Source organism: Drosophila teissieri, chromosome 3R (assembly GCF_016746235.2).
Source record: "Drosophila teissieri strain GT53w chromosome 3R, Prin_Dtei_1.1, whole genome shotgun sequence".
Taxonomy (NCBI): domain Eukaryota; kingdom Metazoa; phylum Arthropoda; class Insecta; order Diptera; family Drosophilidae; genus Drosophila; species Drosophila teissieri.
The window spans coordinates 20,227,289-20,243,569 of NC_053032.1; the positions used below are offsets into that span (position 1 = coordinate 20,227,289).

General features: G+C 46.3%; 1 protein-coding gene across 1 annotated transcript in view; it reads left to right on the plus strand.

Moving 5' to 3' along the window:
• The window catches only part of LOC122620369 (leucine-rich repeats and immunoglobulin-like domains protein 1), a 129,896-nt gene that overhangs the window by 86,364 nt on the left and 27,251 nt on the right, over positions 1-16,281 (plus strand). Inside the window, exons 4-5 of the mRNA XM_043797797.1 lie at positions 7,566-7,679; positions 14,468-14,668. Coding sequence (XP_043653732.1) covers positions 7,566-7,679; positions 14,468-14,668 — 315 coding nt within the window. The remainder of the gene's footprint in view (positions 1-7,565; positions 7,680-14,467; positions 14,669-16,281) is intronic.

Genomic DNA, 16,281 nt, shown 5'->3' on the forward strand with positions numbered 1-16,281 from the left:
TTGTGTGTTGTGGTGGTCGCCATTGCTGTTGCTCCTGCTTTTTCACACTTTATGCATTCTATTTTCCACAAACACACGTGCACTGGCCAACAAAAACGAAACAATGCGGCTAGTGCAGCAACAATAACAACAGGGCGAATGAAACAAAAAGCCAGTTAGCGAGTCAACAGGAAGGACGATCGGACATCCAGGACACACAGTCAGGAATCGCATTATATGGTATACGGCATATATACGATTTACCCGTTTCGCACACCGCGCGAACCGCGCTGATGAAAAGCCTGAAAAACTCCGTGAAAACCTGGGAAAAACCTGGCAAAACCTGGGAAAACCTCCTAATTAAGTTGACTCTGCACCGGTAGCTTTCCCCAACGTTTTTTCCACATCTTTTTCGCTGCAAAAGCGAACCGAAAATTAGGCCACGACCCCCGAACGTAGTTCGTGCCACACCAGTTCGCCTTTGCCACCATTTTCTTGCCTTTTGCACCAGCACATCGACTAGAGAGTGTAATACATTTTTTTTTCCTTTTTGGTGCCGACTGGCAGGTTGGTGAAATTTGCATACACGCATTTTTCAAGCGTTGCAGAATTTCCCGGTTCGCAGCAGCGGCAAATCGTTAGCTACATGTCCGGTAAATTCCCACTTTTCACCCCAAGCGATTTTGAAGGCAATTTATTTAGCATTCTGGCCTAGACCTCGGCAAACAAAGGGGCATCAAGAATGCACCCCGACTGCAAGTTTAAAGCTTTTTCTCCTCTTGCTTCAGCAGAATTCTTCTTCTGTGTGGCACATAGCGCGAGGAAACTTTCTCCGCTGCACGTGCAACATGTCACATATACATATGGTATGTATATATATTCGCATCGCACTCCAGTGAATTAAACGGGGAACTCGATGTGGATTGCTTGTGCACAGAAGTTAAACATGCCACGGCTGTGCGAATTGTGCGAATTTCATTTGACGCCACGAGGAAAATTACAAAAATTTCATTTGACACGCAGAAATATTTAATATGCACAAGCAGCGAGCAGCGAGCAGCGAGCAGGGAGCAGCAGCCGGCAGTGTCCTTGTCTGAAAGTCATGATATATTCAAATTCATTTCGTTGCGCATTAAACGGCTAACAAATAGCATGAATTTGCAGCATTTTTCGGCGACATCCCACTGTTCGCACTTCCGGACTGCCAGAGTGCCACAGTGCCGCAGTGGCAGGAGTGGCAGAGTCCTGGTCCCTGCATAAATTATCGGACAGAGTCGAGCTGATTTTTATCATTTTGTTTACCGAATTCAATTTCGTTTTTATCGCATGCAATTTACATGCTGCCTGCTGTCCATTTTGACGTCATGATTGATGTCCTATGCCGGCGACAGTCAATTATCGTCAATCACTGGGCTACGAAACAGCAAAGAGCAGCCCAGAGAAGCCCAGAGAAGCCCAGAGGTGCCACACGTACACAAAGCGTAGAAAAAGTCTGAGCAGCTAGGAGGAAGCAGCATTTCACTTCCGTACTTCGCTTTCGCTTTACACCTGCTGCATTACTCATACGCACCGTTGGCAGACAGGAATTCGGTAATAACTTTGATTACTCAATCTGCCCGCCAGGCGAAGCGCACTTTAATACTTTCGAAGGTGGCACCCCTTGGCTGGGTTATCGTGAAATTGAAATCATTGCCGTCATTTGGAAACCATTACGTATGATATATGCGCTAATCTGATATGCAGGCACACACACACATATAGCCATACACACACACAGCATGGGTGAATAAAAATGTCACCGAGAGCGGCAACAACAATCGAAAAATACAATTTATACACAAGGAGCTGGGCGCACAAAGGGTCCCACGAAATGGCGCCGCTGGCGAAAGGCAAACTAAACTCGTTGTCCTTGCTCCAAAGGATACGAGCGAATGTGTGTGCGCGTGTGTGTGTGCTTACGGATGTTTGTCGCGCTGTGTTGCATGCAACATTTTCGCTAAGTAGCTGGCGGATGGCGGAGGTGGCTGCTTTGCGGCGCGTGATCCTGCGAAAAGGTTGCCCGGGCAATTGAGTGTGAAAATTTTGTAGGCATAAGCGGAGCGCCAGGAGGTTGACTAATGCACGAGCAGGCACTCAACTGGCGTGTCGAAGTCCTTGCCCCCGCTCCACGCTCCCTGCACCTCACCTGGTATCCTTTTGGCATCCCGTAAGTTGCCTCTGACAGCGCTTATGAGGCAGGTCAAGGGACACGGCAGCAGCAGGAGCAAAAGGAGCACCAGGAGCAAGCAGGAGCAGCCAGGTGACGAAGCCGTCGACAAGTCAATAAATATGCTTTCAGATATTCATGGGCGACATGTGCTCGAAACCGAAACCAAAGCCGAATCAAATTCGTAACCAGCACCAAAGAGAGAGTAGAACTTCTGGGCCGTAATCACGTGGCGACGGCACTGGCACACACTCACACACTCGCACACTCACACACTCGCATGTTGTTACGTCAAATGCAGAGGGTCCTTCCAGACGTCACAGAGCATTGACATTGATTTGTTTTTCGCCGACCGGTTTTCACTGTGCCTGCTCTCTCACTTATTTTCGGGCATTGTAATACGCTTTTGATTTGCCCAGAAATTCCATTTTTCACAATTTAATGCGCATTTCGCTACGTGTTGTCGTCACTGGGGCCATCTGGAACGTGCCCGGAGCCCGGAAAGGATCTAACCCCGGGCATCCCTCCCCCACCCCCGCAGGACATCTATCATAGCCCGAGCATTTGTCACGTGAGGGACAACGTGATTTCATTTTCCTGTCGCCATAAAGGTGACACATTGCATTCGTCCTACTCCATTTGTTGCGTATTAGTCTAAGTACGAGTGTCTCTGTGCCTGTGTATCTGTGTGTCTGTGTATCTGTGTGTCTGTGTATCTTTGTATCTGTGAGTCTGTGTATCTGTGTATCTGTATATCTGTACATCTGTGTATCTGTGAATCTGTGTAACTGTGCATCTGCGTATCTGTGTATCTGTATATCTGTGTATCTGTGTATCTGTGAATCTGTGTATCGTGTATCTCTCTTCACGTTCCCTTTAAATGTTACGCTTGTAGCTGGACTTAATAAATACCGAATGCCCTAGCACACACAAGACAAAGAAAAAAGAAAAAAGGGAAGCGCACCAGCAATTTATACAGCGGTCGAGAAGCGTTCCATTGATTTTCGTGGGCCCAGGCGCAGGATAACATGTTGTTAAACCACAGGAACGCGAGCAAACAAATTACCCACAGCAGTTTGGCCAAAAATTGTTCAACATAACTTCAGATTTTATGGCCCACATGTGTGCGAAAATGGAATGGTGGTGTTGGTGGTGCTGGTGGTGGTGGTGGTGGTGCATAGAAAGTGGCGGTGCATGTGGGTATTCATTGTGGGTTTCGGCGGCGGAGTTTACTATCAGTTTGCCGCTTGGCCAGTGTGGCTGCGAAATTAGTGCTCCACTGCCTCGCTGTGCTGGCCTTCTCTTATTTTCTTTTCCTTTCCTTTCAGCTCTATTCCATTCTACTAACCTGGCCAACAAGCATTTGGGCCTCCCTCCCCCTTTCCACCGTTATCGCCGGCAGTTCAACTTCGCCGTCTTTTGCGGCTTGGCCAAGTTTCATGTCAAAAGTGCACTCCATGAATATTTCACTTGCAATCACATTGTTTTCCCGCTAACTTTTTAGATTGTTTTAACATGTGGCGGATGTGGGCGTGGCCCATCGGCCAGAGGAGAAGTGGCACGTAACGTTGCAACAACAGTATCAAACTTTGGTTTTCACTCAATTTTGGCAATGCTTTTCGGGCTTGTGGTCTCTCCACTCTCCACTCCACCTCACAAACGACCCCCAAGAGCTCCTCGAAAATTGTGTGCTCATGCAGGCGCAGAAATGTGGAACTGCACGATTAGAACGAAGAAAATTAGCAATTAAAATATGTGATGGATGATTAGAAAGAAATTATAATATTCTTCAGTTCACACACCACATAATACTATTGCTCTCTTAACAAAGCATCAGCTATCCAAGAAACTTTCTATCCAAGTACTTTTTCTTGTAGTTTTTCTTCGGGATTACAGTTTCTCGCAGTGCATCAATTCCAGCGGTACTCAGTGTGTTTGCTGAGGTAATCCTTGATTCCCTTGTGCTAAATTTGCCAGTTCAGTGCAGTGCAGTGCAGCTCGGTTCGCTTCGGTTTGGTTTTAGTCGGTTGGGTTCCCTATCGCCTCGCCCGTCAGATTGCATTGCCCTGCCCTTTGTGCTGGGAATGGAGCTCTCTAATGGTGCCGGGCTGGAGTTGGAGCTGTAGCTGTAGGTGGAGCTGTAGATGTGATGGCTGGACTTTGTCTGGCCGAAATGTGGGAGATTTATGCAGACGTCTGGCGAGCTATAGCTGGTTTTCGAATAAAGGCCACTCGGCATAAGTAGCCGCTCAAAAGATATTGCGTGTGTTTGCCTTTGCCATGACTGCCATGAAATGCACCTGTTAGGATCTGCTCTTTTTAGCGCTCTATCAGGGGATTTACAATGTTGGCTTAAAGTTTCGCCCCACGCCCAACGCAGCGTTTAATGAATTTCCAGTTTTTACTCTGTTTGTCCTTTTTTTTCACCCAGTTTGCTCGAGTGCAGCAGCAAGCTGGCGCCGTTTCATTTGTCGCACTTGCAACTCCGGGCCCAGAAGAGCAGAATACCAAAATACTAGAACACCAGAAGAGCAGAACAGCAGAAGTGCAGAGCAGGTGCGTCCCCGAGCCTCGAAATTACAACGGTGGCAGCAGATGTTGCAGCAACTGCGAACAGCAGGAACAGCCAGCCATTTTCTATATTTTATGCACTTTGCGTGCTACCAAAAATGTTACATTTTTCGTGCTTTTTTTCGGGGGGTTTCATGGTTTTTGATGAAGGTCAGCGGGCGAAATGGGTGCTTCCCGCTTCCGGCGGGGGGCGGGGGGCGTGGTGCGAGGGGCGGGAACTGTTGAAGTATAAAAACTAGTTTGATAATTTTCTGCTCAAATTGAATATTTGCAACTGTATGTGAGGAAACTTTTCTTATTCTCTGCGAATAACTTTAATGGAAAAACTTTGAATATCAAACCGCAAAAACACAAAAATCCTGCCCAGAAAGCGTGGTTGGAGGGGGGGAGGGGCGGAGGGGGCAATGCCCGGGGCGACCTAGAACGGCCACTAAAATTGGAAAATTGAAATTGAATTGTAGACACAGACATGGCAAACAGGCAAACTGACCAGACACAAATAGAGGACGCCCAATTCGAAACGAACTTCGACTCTGGCTCGGGACTATGGACTATGGTTCAATGAGTGCACATTCACCTCTGGGGAGCGGTGGATAAAATTGAAATCAAATAAATATGCAGGAAATATTCCTGCGGCACGTGTGAGTGTGCAAATGACTGAGGCTCCGAACGAAATATTCTTTCATCTATTTTTCTTTTTCCGTTTTCTTTTTCATCTCAGCTCCCCTCTGGATTTCCTGGAGGGGGGACGCGGATCAGTGCCCAAGTGGCACAAAGTCATTTGGTTTATTAGCACTCGAGTGGCAAAATCCCAAGACAACAAGCGGGGCAGGAAACCCTTGCTTCCAAGTTCGAATTCCACGAAGAAGAAGCCACTTGCCTCCACCTCTGACATTATTTCGTTATTATCCGCATCAAGGACTCGATTGACAGGAGCAGAGGCACGTGCTGCCAACGCCTTTATCCGGCTTGCGAAAATATTGTCACAAGCAACGAGCCGGGCTCAAAACAGACAACTGACTAGCCCCGGCTACAAAAGAAATTATATTTACCAGGCCAGAACAGCACAGCACAAAGCCAAAAAAAAAAAATCAAGAAAACAAAACACAAATAGGCAGGTCGGCAAAAAAAAAGCAGAAAAATAGAAAAAAATCCGAGTGAAGCAGAAAGAGCAGAAAGGCAGCAGAGGAATCAAATAAAATGCCAGCAACATGGCATCGAGGGTCGTGCCAAGTCCTGTCGCCTGACAGGCTCCACTTTTTCGCAAGTGCGTGCTGCTGACTTTTGGCTTTGCTTACCTACTTTTTCGCCAAAGTCAAAGTCCTGGCCGGAGTCCTGGCCTGGCCGAATGTTTCCGCAGCAGATAAATACAACATTTGACACTTCATTATTGTGCCCGCAGCGTAATCGAATCAATTCAATTCCAGGACCTTGGCTGGCCACGTCAGGCCTTGTCATGGTGTCAAAAGTGCTTGGTCTTCGCTCTTCGCTCTTGGGTCCTTCGCATCCGCATTCGCATTCGCATTGGCAGGGCATCCTCCCCGCAGGACCTCCGCTCCCGCATTCATTGTTCATCGCCGCTCAGAGCCCTAAGGCTCAAGGCAGCTTGCCCTGTTGACACATTCGCTTAAACGTATTAAATTGTTTGCCATCGCCTTTTGGCATCGTCGTTTTCCTCGTCGGCGACGCTTTGTAGCTGACGCACAGTTTTTCTTGTTCTTTTTTTCTTTTTTTTTTTTTGCTGTTACCCGCCACTTTCCACCAGCGATTTTCCCCCCGACACTCGACGATCCTTGATGGCACTCCGCTGTTGCGTGCGACTCGGAAGTGCGGCCAGCATAGTCGTATCTGTATCCGCATTCTGCGCTGTCACACTAAAAGTAATCGATTACCTTGTAACCGGATATGAGCGTATCCGCTTTTCGTGGCGATTTCCTTCACTCCCACTGTCCCACTGTGAGGCGAAAAGTTGTAAGGATAATTTATGTGTATGTATTATGTGTATGTGCGGCATTTAATTGAGTTTAATTGGGGCTGGCCGCAATGCCTGGCTATTTATGCAATAATCATTGTTTAATTACAAAACCAAATAAATACCCTAATGCCCAGGCATGCAGCAGGTCCTTTGATGTGGTCACCGTGGGCCTGAATAAATTATGCAAGACACGAATTACCTAATGCGCAAATGCACCATGCACCATGCATCTGTATTTGTACGAGTATCTGTATCTGTATAAGTATCTGTATCTGTGCGTGCCAGTGGGTGCTGGCAATTGAATTAATTCAGGGCTCACTTGGGGCTTAGGCCCAGAAAGTGGGCTTTAATATTTAAGTGCATTTTAACACTTTACACTCGCACAGACATGCATGCAAATGCTGCAGATACAAAAACTTACCCACTTACCCACTACTTACCCACTACCACTCACACCGCCCGAGAAATCCCGAGATAGACATATAAAATTGATTAGCAAATCAACAGCAAGTGCATTAAATTATTCGCCCATCCTTGGTGTGTGTGTGTGTAAATTTGACAAGCTTCATTGGATGGGCATAATAAAATGCACTTTATGAACTTTCCGACATCTGACAAATATTCTTAAATGCTCTAAACCAATTAGCCACACATCCGACCATCCACAAGATGTTGTGTTGATCTAGATGACATCATCCATGGACACAAACACACACACGTCGGCCAGGCCGAGTAATAATATTTTGAGTAATTTACTTATATTGCGTACGAAAATACCAAAACGGCATTTCATATTAAAATTGTGTCTCCTCTCTCTCCTATTTCCATTTCCAGTGTCCGCCCAGAGCATGATGACCAAGAACGAGCCCATGTTCATCTCACGTTCGGAGACATTCAAATTCATCACCGGCGAGACAATAGTGCTGCCCTGCGAAGTGGCCAACACGGGTGAGTACCAAACAGTCCCCCATTTCCACACATTTTCCGGGCATTTTCCGAGCATTTTCCAGCAGGCATACCGACACGAGCTGATTCACCCACGCAGTTTGCATTTAAATGCTGCGGTCGAAGGCTGTGCCATACAAATAATTAAGCCGACATTATGCGATGGCCACAACTATGCATTAATCCCCTCCCCCCACCCCTGCAAACAGGACTAAATTTCATCCTGCTGCTGATGCTGCTGCTCCTGCTGTGGCAATCCGACCGCAGAAAAACAGGAGCAGCGGTCGAAACGGACGGCCAGATGTCCATTCAAGACATGTGTAGTGGTTACGGCGCTCCAGCCATCCGTCCATTCGTCCTTACGTCCTTTCGTCCTGCCTTCCTTCCTTGCTTGCGCTTCACTCAAGTCGTGGCATTTGAGCCGTGGTCGGTCCATGTACGTTTTTCAATTTAAATGCGGTCGTGTGTGCGAGATTATTTGTACATAACAGGGATTTAGCATAAGCAACAGCATGCGAGCGGAGCAGGCAATTCGAATGAAAAAGCTGTGGGTGGACTGACTGAAATAAAGCTGGATACTGGGCAAGATGGTCGAAACTTGTGCCACTCGACACAACTCGGGGACAAAACGCCACACAAAAACTCGGACCCAAGCACTTGGAATACATTTTATTCGGACACTGAGAAAATATCTAGATAGCAAATAAGTTCATAGACTTTTCGTTATCTCAGTTTGTCAAATTTTGTACAAGTGTACAGGACCTGTAGGATGTATCCCCTTATGTACATAGATGCATATGAGCTTGAGACGTCTGCGGTGGGTGGCATCCGTTTATAAGAAAACGAATACAGAACAAAGAATTTCATTTGCGTTTCTCTTGCACTTGATTGCCTCCGACAAGGACGAACTCTGCAACTTCGACCAGGACTCAGGGACACAGCCAGCAAAGGACCCGACAGGATGAGGACGAAGCTGGAGCTGGAGCTGGGCAACGCAGGCGATGCGATACACAGACAATTTCTGCAACAAAATTATAGCTGCGGGCATTTGGGTACTAATAATAAAAAAGCATGGCTGAGAATAGAAAATACCAGAATAAAGCACAAGAAAGTAAATATATATGTATATGTATATATAAACGGGAAAGGACACGCGGGGTTAGGGGGAAAAAATAAATTGCCTGGGCGTTTGCCATGGCTGGGTTTACTCTGCAGTTTTCTTCCCCTTGGCTAATGCGGCATTATGCTAATAAAGTGCCCATACGACAATTTCATTACAGCCATTGCTCAGCTCGCGGCTTACTTGCGCCCTTAAACGGAATAATTAAAAGCGAAGTTGCCCCCCGCGATTTCGTGCTTTTAATGTAGCATACTTTATGGGGTCAGGTCCTCTGAAATATGATTGGCAACGAGTATCCGGCGATTTAGCCTGATTGCGGGTGCAGGTGAACCGGAACACATCCCTTTTTATGGCCGCGAACGTAAAGTGTAAGGAAAATAATTGATAGAATTTTTAAAACCGCACTAAACCCACCGAGACTTGGTACAATTTATGCGCATTTTCATTTCATTTTATGCGATGTGATGCGATGCGAACTCGTAAAATTCGAGAGAACGAAAATCACATTCAAACACACACACTCATACTCACAGAGACACTCAAAGAGAGACAAAGGGCGCGTGTGAGCATTTCCATATAATATGAAAATGCCTTTAAACACTTATTACGGATCCTTGCACCCCGAAAGAGTAATCCTTCAGCTCGAGTGGGCCATTCGCCATTCGCCGTTCCCTTTCCCTTTCCTTTTTTTGCCATTCCCAGGGAATGGATAGTCGTGTCTGAGTGCGAGTAAACAGTAAACAGTGAAACATTTCATCATTATCATTTCATTTGAATTTTTATTTGTTCTTCAATGTCTGGCACGCAATGTCTGTTTATTTCATTGTCTGCTTGCTTGCTGGCTTGCTTGTTTCTTTTGCTTTGTTTGTCTTTGCTTTTGCTTTGCTATTGCTGTGCTTCTGCTTTTGCTTGGAAAAACAGGATACCCTCTAGAGTGGAAATACTTGCACTTGTGCCAGCTCGACAATATCAATTTCGGTGTATCCAAAGACTTCTTTGATCACCAGAGGCAAACAGTTCATACAGACAGTTCATACTGTCAAAGCGTAATTATATACGGATTGCTTAGGCCTGTGTACAGTATCTCTTTCAGTCACCTAAATGTCCTGGCTGGCAGGATGTTTTATTATCCAGGCAAAAGGAAAAAGTAAACAAATACAGGTGGCTGCATGTTCTTTTGCGGCAGTTTGTTTGGCCAAATTTGCATGTTAATCCCGTGCCTTCTGAGACAAGTAAATATTATTATATAATTTATTCTTGTAAACTGGCAAAATAGCTAAAAACTTTCTAAATATACCATGTATGTTGCAATCTGCCAGAGTTGCCAAATCCAATTTAATTTTCAAATGCCAAACGCAGCATCAAGAAGCCATAGTTTTTAGGCTTTATCAAATCGGCTAATTAATTGCTCTGGCCATTTTGAGTTTGTCTGCATGCAAAGCCAGTGTCGTGTGAATTTTTCATTGCGGTCTCGCTTAAAAACAGCAACAAGGACTAAGCAAACAGAGGGCAAAAACATTTAACAACTGGCCACATGGCTAACTGCCGAACGGCGAATGGCGAATGCCAACTGGTGACTGGTAAATGGTAACTGGTAACTGGCTGTAACTGACTGTAACGGACTGTGACTGTAAACTCGAATGCAATAAAATTCAAAACACAAAAACCCCGTCATTGCGGCCATACAAACGCTCATTACGCTTTGATGGAGCGTCGGCGCTGGAAACTATTACCCCAGCAAAACGGAAATGGAATCGTACCGCAAAAGTTGAAGTTGTGCAAACAGCAGAACGGACCACTCGACTTGCCATGGTGCATGTTGTACTGTGTGTAGCTGTGGAGGCAACAAAGTTTCAATATTAATGCCATTTACAGTTCTAATTTCGCTTTTTCCCTGCACACACGCACACGGACGCCACACTTAACACGCTCACACTCGCACTTACACTCACACACTGGCCAACACTGGCACACACACACTTGGGGGCAAACATACTGGCACAAAGTTTCGCAAGAAGTTGCAGATAAGTCTGCCCCATTCGCTCTAGTTTGCCTGCGGCGGCTAAGCCGCAACATCGTTTATCTTCGGGGGTCATCATCTTATAATATTGGCCTTTCCGACATGCAATAAATTGCGCTCAGACAAACAACATGTCCGTTGGTCGGCCTTTGGTCCGTTCCTTCCCTGCTTTTCTCCCTCTTTCCCTGCTTTTCCCCTCATATACACTGCGAGAAAATCGAGCTCAAGGCGGACGATGGCTGGCATATTGCGCATACGCACAGTATGCCCAGTGCAAACAGACAAAAGGCGCTGCTGCAACAATGCGAGCATTGGCCATATTTGAATTGGTCGTGTATGTTTGGCTGTGCCTGTGCCTCTGTACCCCTGTTTATGTGTTTATATCTATAGCTCTATAGCTGTGCATATAGATGTGTGTGCTGTGTGTAGTATCTCTGTCACTGGGTGAAGTGTGGAAAACTAAAAGTTGGCTTTCGGCTGTAAACAATGAACCAGCCCCGCTCTGCAGCAGGACGTGTGTGGTCGGCCATTTGTCCAGCAGGAGCAGGCCATGTTTATGTGAGTCCAGCGAGGATGGGCAGGAGATACAAAAACCGAAATGCTTTTACCGAGTTTCCGCCCCACGCCATCCAACTCGTTCATCCTCATCCGCTGACGCTCCTGCTCCTGCTGCTGCTACAGTTACTTTCCTGCTGCCTGCTGCCTGTTGGCTGATCCTGAATCCTGAATTCTGAATCCAGGACCTGCCGCTCGCTTAACGGCGAGCAATTGTTTGCATGTATTGTTGTCGTAATGCCGCCCCCACAACTGCCCCCCCCCACATCTGTGTGCCTTTCTATTTAGTTTAGAACACTTAAACCGGAAATTGAGGCGTTTCGTGTTTTGCTTGTTTTCGTTAGATTGTTGTTATTTTAGTTAACAATTTATTTAGTTGCAGCCCAGGCAGCCGTACACAGCGCACACGAAACGAGGCTCCTGATTTATGAGTGCCCTTGCAACGGACTAGGACTACGATCCTGAGTCCTGCGCAGTCTTGGCTTAGATTCTGCTGCACAGCGACTGCAGAATAATTATTTTTGCCACTCCACAAACCAGTGCTGCCAAATTCATTTATGCAGCAACCTACCAGCCAGGCCTATAAAAATATATACACCATCCTTTAATGCTATTGGGTAATCAATTATACTACAGGCTTTCGCACTCATTCTTTTCAGGGGGTAACAAGAAGGAGATCTCTAAAATATGTCAGTAATTGGCATGCACAATGCAATTCCCTGATCTATTTACGAATTTAAAGAACTTGCAATTGAAATATGCTGACAGCTCTAGAACAAACCCAGCCAATTAGTCCGAACTCGTTGAAATTAACCAATTGTGTGGCTGGCAATTCCAGCTGGAAAACGAAATAATTGACAGCCCGACTTGGGCTCCAACTTGGCATGTTCCTGCTGAAAAATCGACTTGGCAATGTACCAACTATGTACCACTGACGTTGCTTCATTCATAACTCAATCAAGCGGCTAATATGATATGACTGCACTTTGTAGCACGTACATACATGTTACAACACGCCCCTGCCACCCCGTTCCTAAGCAGGATCTATGCATGCAGGATGCGTTCCTACAACCTACAACCCAATGCCCTAGCACCTTGCCATCGCCATCGACAACGCCATCGCCATTGCCGTCGCCAGCCGGGAAGCCTAAAGAATTATACTTTCCGCTCTCTGCGGCAGGGACACCATCTACATAACCCGATTCCGATTCCGACCCATCCTCCCATCCTCGCCAGCCACATCCTGCAACCACAGCTCCACCTTCGACTCCTTTTAGAGCACGCTAACGACAGCAGGTGGTGCTCGTTTATTTATTTGTTTTTGCAGTGCACTGCGCCTCCTGCCTGCATAGCCTGCACCTCCTTGCGACTCCTTTCAACTTTTCATGGAGCGCAGTGCCGTGTGCCGTGTGCCTTGGCTTGTTGATGTTGTTGAACTCATTGCAAATAAATACGCTTTTTGAATGCGCATGTAAATGACTTCATAAGCATTTATTACGGCCCAGCCAACTTGCTACCGAGGTCCTGCTGCACTCACTCACTCACATCCATTTGGTGTGTGCTTGTGTTTGTGTTGGTGTTGGTGTTGGTGTGCGTACGAGGTGAAATCAATTTGCGGAAGAAAGGATTCGCCTGCCTACAGCTGCGGCCAAAATATTATTAAAAGATTATGCTCAACTATGCTAATGCCTTGTGGTATGCAGATAGTCCGACATTGTTTGCATTTACGAAGCTGTTTAAAAATATTACAATAACAAGATGTCGAAATGTTTCTTTATTCTTTTCTGTAATTAACTACAAACTATTGCGCAAAATGGAATAATTTGAAAGTGCAGCTCGAAAATATGTGTAATCCTTTAAGCTGTAGGAAAATCCCTTTGACTTGCACCGTCAGTTTCACAATTTTGCCCGCAGCTGTTAGTCATTTTCCCGTGCCCCGAATCTTTTTGGCAGCAGCAGAGCTCACTTATTCGTCGATGGCGGGCAAAATTGTTTTAATTTTTAATGAACGCCGCTCATCGGCGCCGAAACACGGAAGTCATACATCATTAGTAGCAAATCCGGCAGCTTCAATACACATTTCAATACTTCATTTCTGCTGCCCCAACTCCGCAATATCCTTGCCATATCCTGCGACTCCCCTCTGGCCGCTCATCTATGCTTTGCACGCGCTCGGAAATTTACATCGAGCAACTCACATAAATTGAAAAAGGAATCACAATTAATGAGTTCGATGAATGCGCCATTGCCATTGGACTGTCGTACGTGAATGAGTGTTTGAGTGTTTGAGCGTGCCTATGAGTGTATTAGTGTGCGCTAGGGTGGACCAAGATTGTCATTGTGACTATTATGAAAACCTATTATGAAAAATGATGTATATGAACATAATACTGAGAAATATGGTTATTAAGGTTAGAAAAGGATTTTACTAAACGCAAGTTATTTATTAGAATGGGTTTCGTTCGCTTAAGCAGCATTGAGTACTATTTCGATTTATGAATATTTATATGATAATCAGCTCGAGCGATAAAGGTCCACCCTGGCGGACTGGCATCCTTCCGCTACCATGCTGGCATCATGGCAGCCAGGTCCTGCTCCTCCATCTGCAGCTCCTCCCCCTTCTGCTCTGCAGCTACTGCCGTTGAAAGCATCCGAGTGTCTGACTGCCTCTCATTCTGGCATATGATTGCAAATGCCGCACATTAGCGGATATCAAGTGGGTGTTACTGAGTGCCTGTCTGACTCTCATCCAGTGTTGTTCATGCCGCCTGTCTGCGGTTTATATTCCACTCTGGATCTGCCTCTAGCTGCGTGTGTGTGTGTGTGTGTGAGTGTATAGGAGTATGTGTGTGATTGCGAGTCCATGCCAAATTGAATTTCTAGCCTTTTTAGATCCTTTGAAGCGGCCCGTAATTGAGTCATTTGAATTTTGACTTTTCAATTTGCGCTGCCACTGCAATGCAAGCACTCGAGTCCGCCATTCGTTTCAATAACTCTCGAACATAATTTATCAATTATAATGCCATAATTCCAGCAGTGCAGTGATTCTCAAATTCAATTCGCCTCTGATTGCTCTCTCTCTCTTTCATGTTGCAGACACGTACGTTGTGGCCTGGAAGCGTGGCATTGCCATATTAACCGCCGGATCCGTGAAAGTGACGCCCGATCCCCGAGTGCGTTTGGTCAACGGATTCAATCTGCAGATACGCGACGCCCTGCCCACGGATGCCGGTGATTATATCTGCCAGATTGCCACCATGGATCCACGTGAAATCACCCACACGGTCGAGATACTCGGTAAGTAGGCCGGCTCACAAATTTCCCAACGACTTTTCGCCACTTTCGGCGTTTGCATTGTTATGCAAAGTTCCCAATCCCAATCCCAATCACCTCACCCCGCAATTCAGATTGACGTTCCATGGGAATTTTATGGGCGAAATTTATGCGGCCGGGCTCAAATCACTGGGGCCCCATTGTTAGGCTCCATCACTGCGAGTCTACTACAGTGTTGTGTGCTGGTCAAATTAACATATCCTTACATATCCTTGGTGCCTAGTGCTTAGTGCTTTATGCGTCCGGGCCACTCAAATATGCAAAGTAGGTTTGGCTGCAATTTGGCGGCCTTACGGCCAAGAGATTCAATAGAGAGTGGAAATTTGGGGCGTTTGAAAAAATCAAAACTAATCTGCCATTTGCCCCGGCCCGGCATCGCTGCTCATCCCTCCGGAGCAAAAGTGCCTGCCTGGAATCCAAACGCACAGAGAGAAAGAGAGAGAGAGAGAGAGAAAAAGCGAACGGATGCAAATTGCTGCTCCTTTGGCTCCGGGTCCTGCTCAACTACTTCCTGCCGGAGACCGAATCCGATGTGGCTAACAAGCGTGCGACTTCAGCTTTGTCTCTCTGGCTCCTTGGCATTCTGGGTATCCCGGGTATCCTGGGTATCCTGGTTATCCTTTTCCTTGCCCCACCCTCCGCCTGCCTTTGCTTTGCCTTGCGTCTTCGACGGCGCTTCTAATCAGCAATGATGAATAATTTACATATATTTCCCCCAATTACAATGTTGCCCTTTATTTGCATACGATTGCCTGTGTGTCTGGCCAACACTTGCCTTTTAACTGCTCCACGAAAATCCCCTCTATGTGTGTGTGGTGCATGCCAATTGCGATACAATTCCCAAATCTCCAAAGTTTCTCTATCTGCCGCGCCGAGTGTAAGCGATTGAAAAATAGTTTTATTGCCGACTTTAAGGCGCTTTAAAGTGTATGGATTTCGGCTGAGGCATTAATCGCACAGCACAAAGGCCTATAAAAATGCGTATTTATTTTAGCGGCGACAACTTTTTTCATTTGTCATTCAAACTTGGTCCTGCTCCTTGTGGTCCTGCGTCTGCCTACCCAGTTGCTCCGATTTCCCCCAGATTTTTTTCCGGCCAGCGCCACAGGCAAACATTAAACGGAAAAACAGAGAAGAACAGAGAAGCGGAGAAGTGCGAGAGCGAGGGCAAAAAAGTCGATTATTGAAAAGTTTTGTTTATTTTATGTGTTTATTATGCGCTCCGTTTGCCAAATAATGATCATGGCCAGAAATATTTCGTTTATTGAACTTTCGCAGGCGCACGTAAATTTCTCGCCCCGTTTTTGGCCATTCGCTACCATCTACCATCTACCATTCTGTTGTACCAGATTCTCCCCCCCCATCGACCACCAATCTCCATTATTGTCAAAGGAGAAAACAGGCGAAATAATGCGCTGTCGAAGTTTTTATAGGCTCAGCAGGCAGACGACACGGCCGGCAATGGACATCCTCCCCTGAAATCGGCACCGCCGAGCCTGGAAAAAGTCGGGATTCTCTTTAGATTCAGACTCAGATTCAGATACCCAAATATCCAGCAGGCCTGTTCGTATATAAAT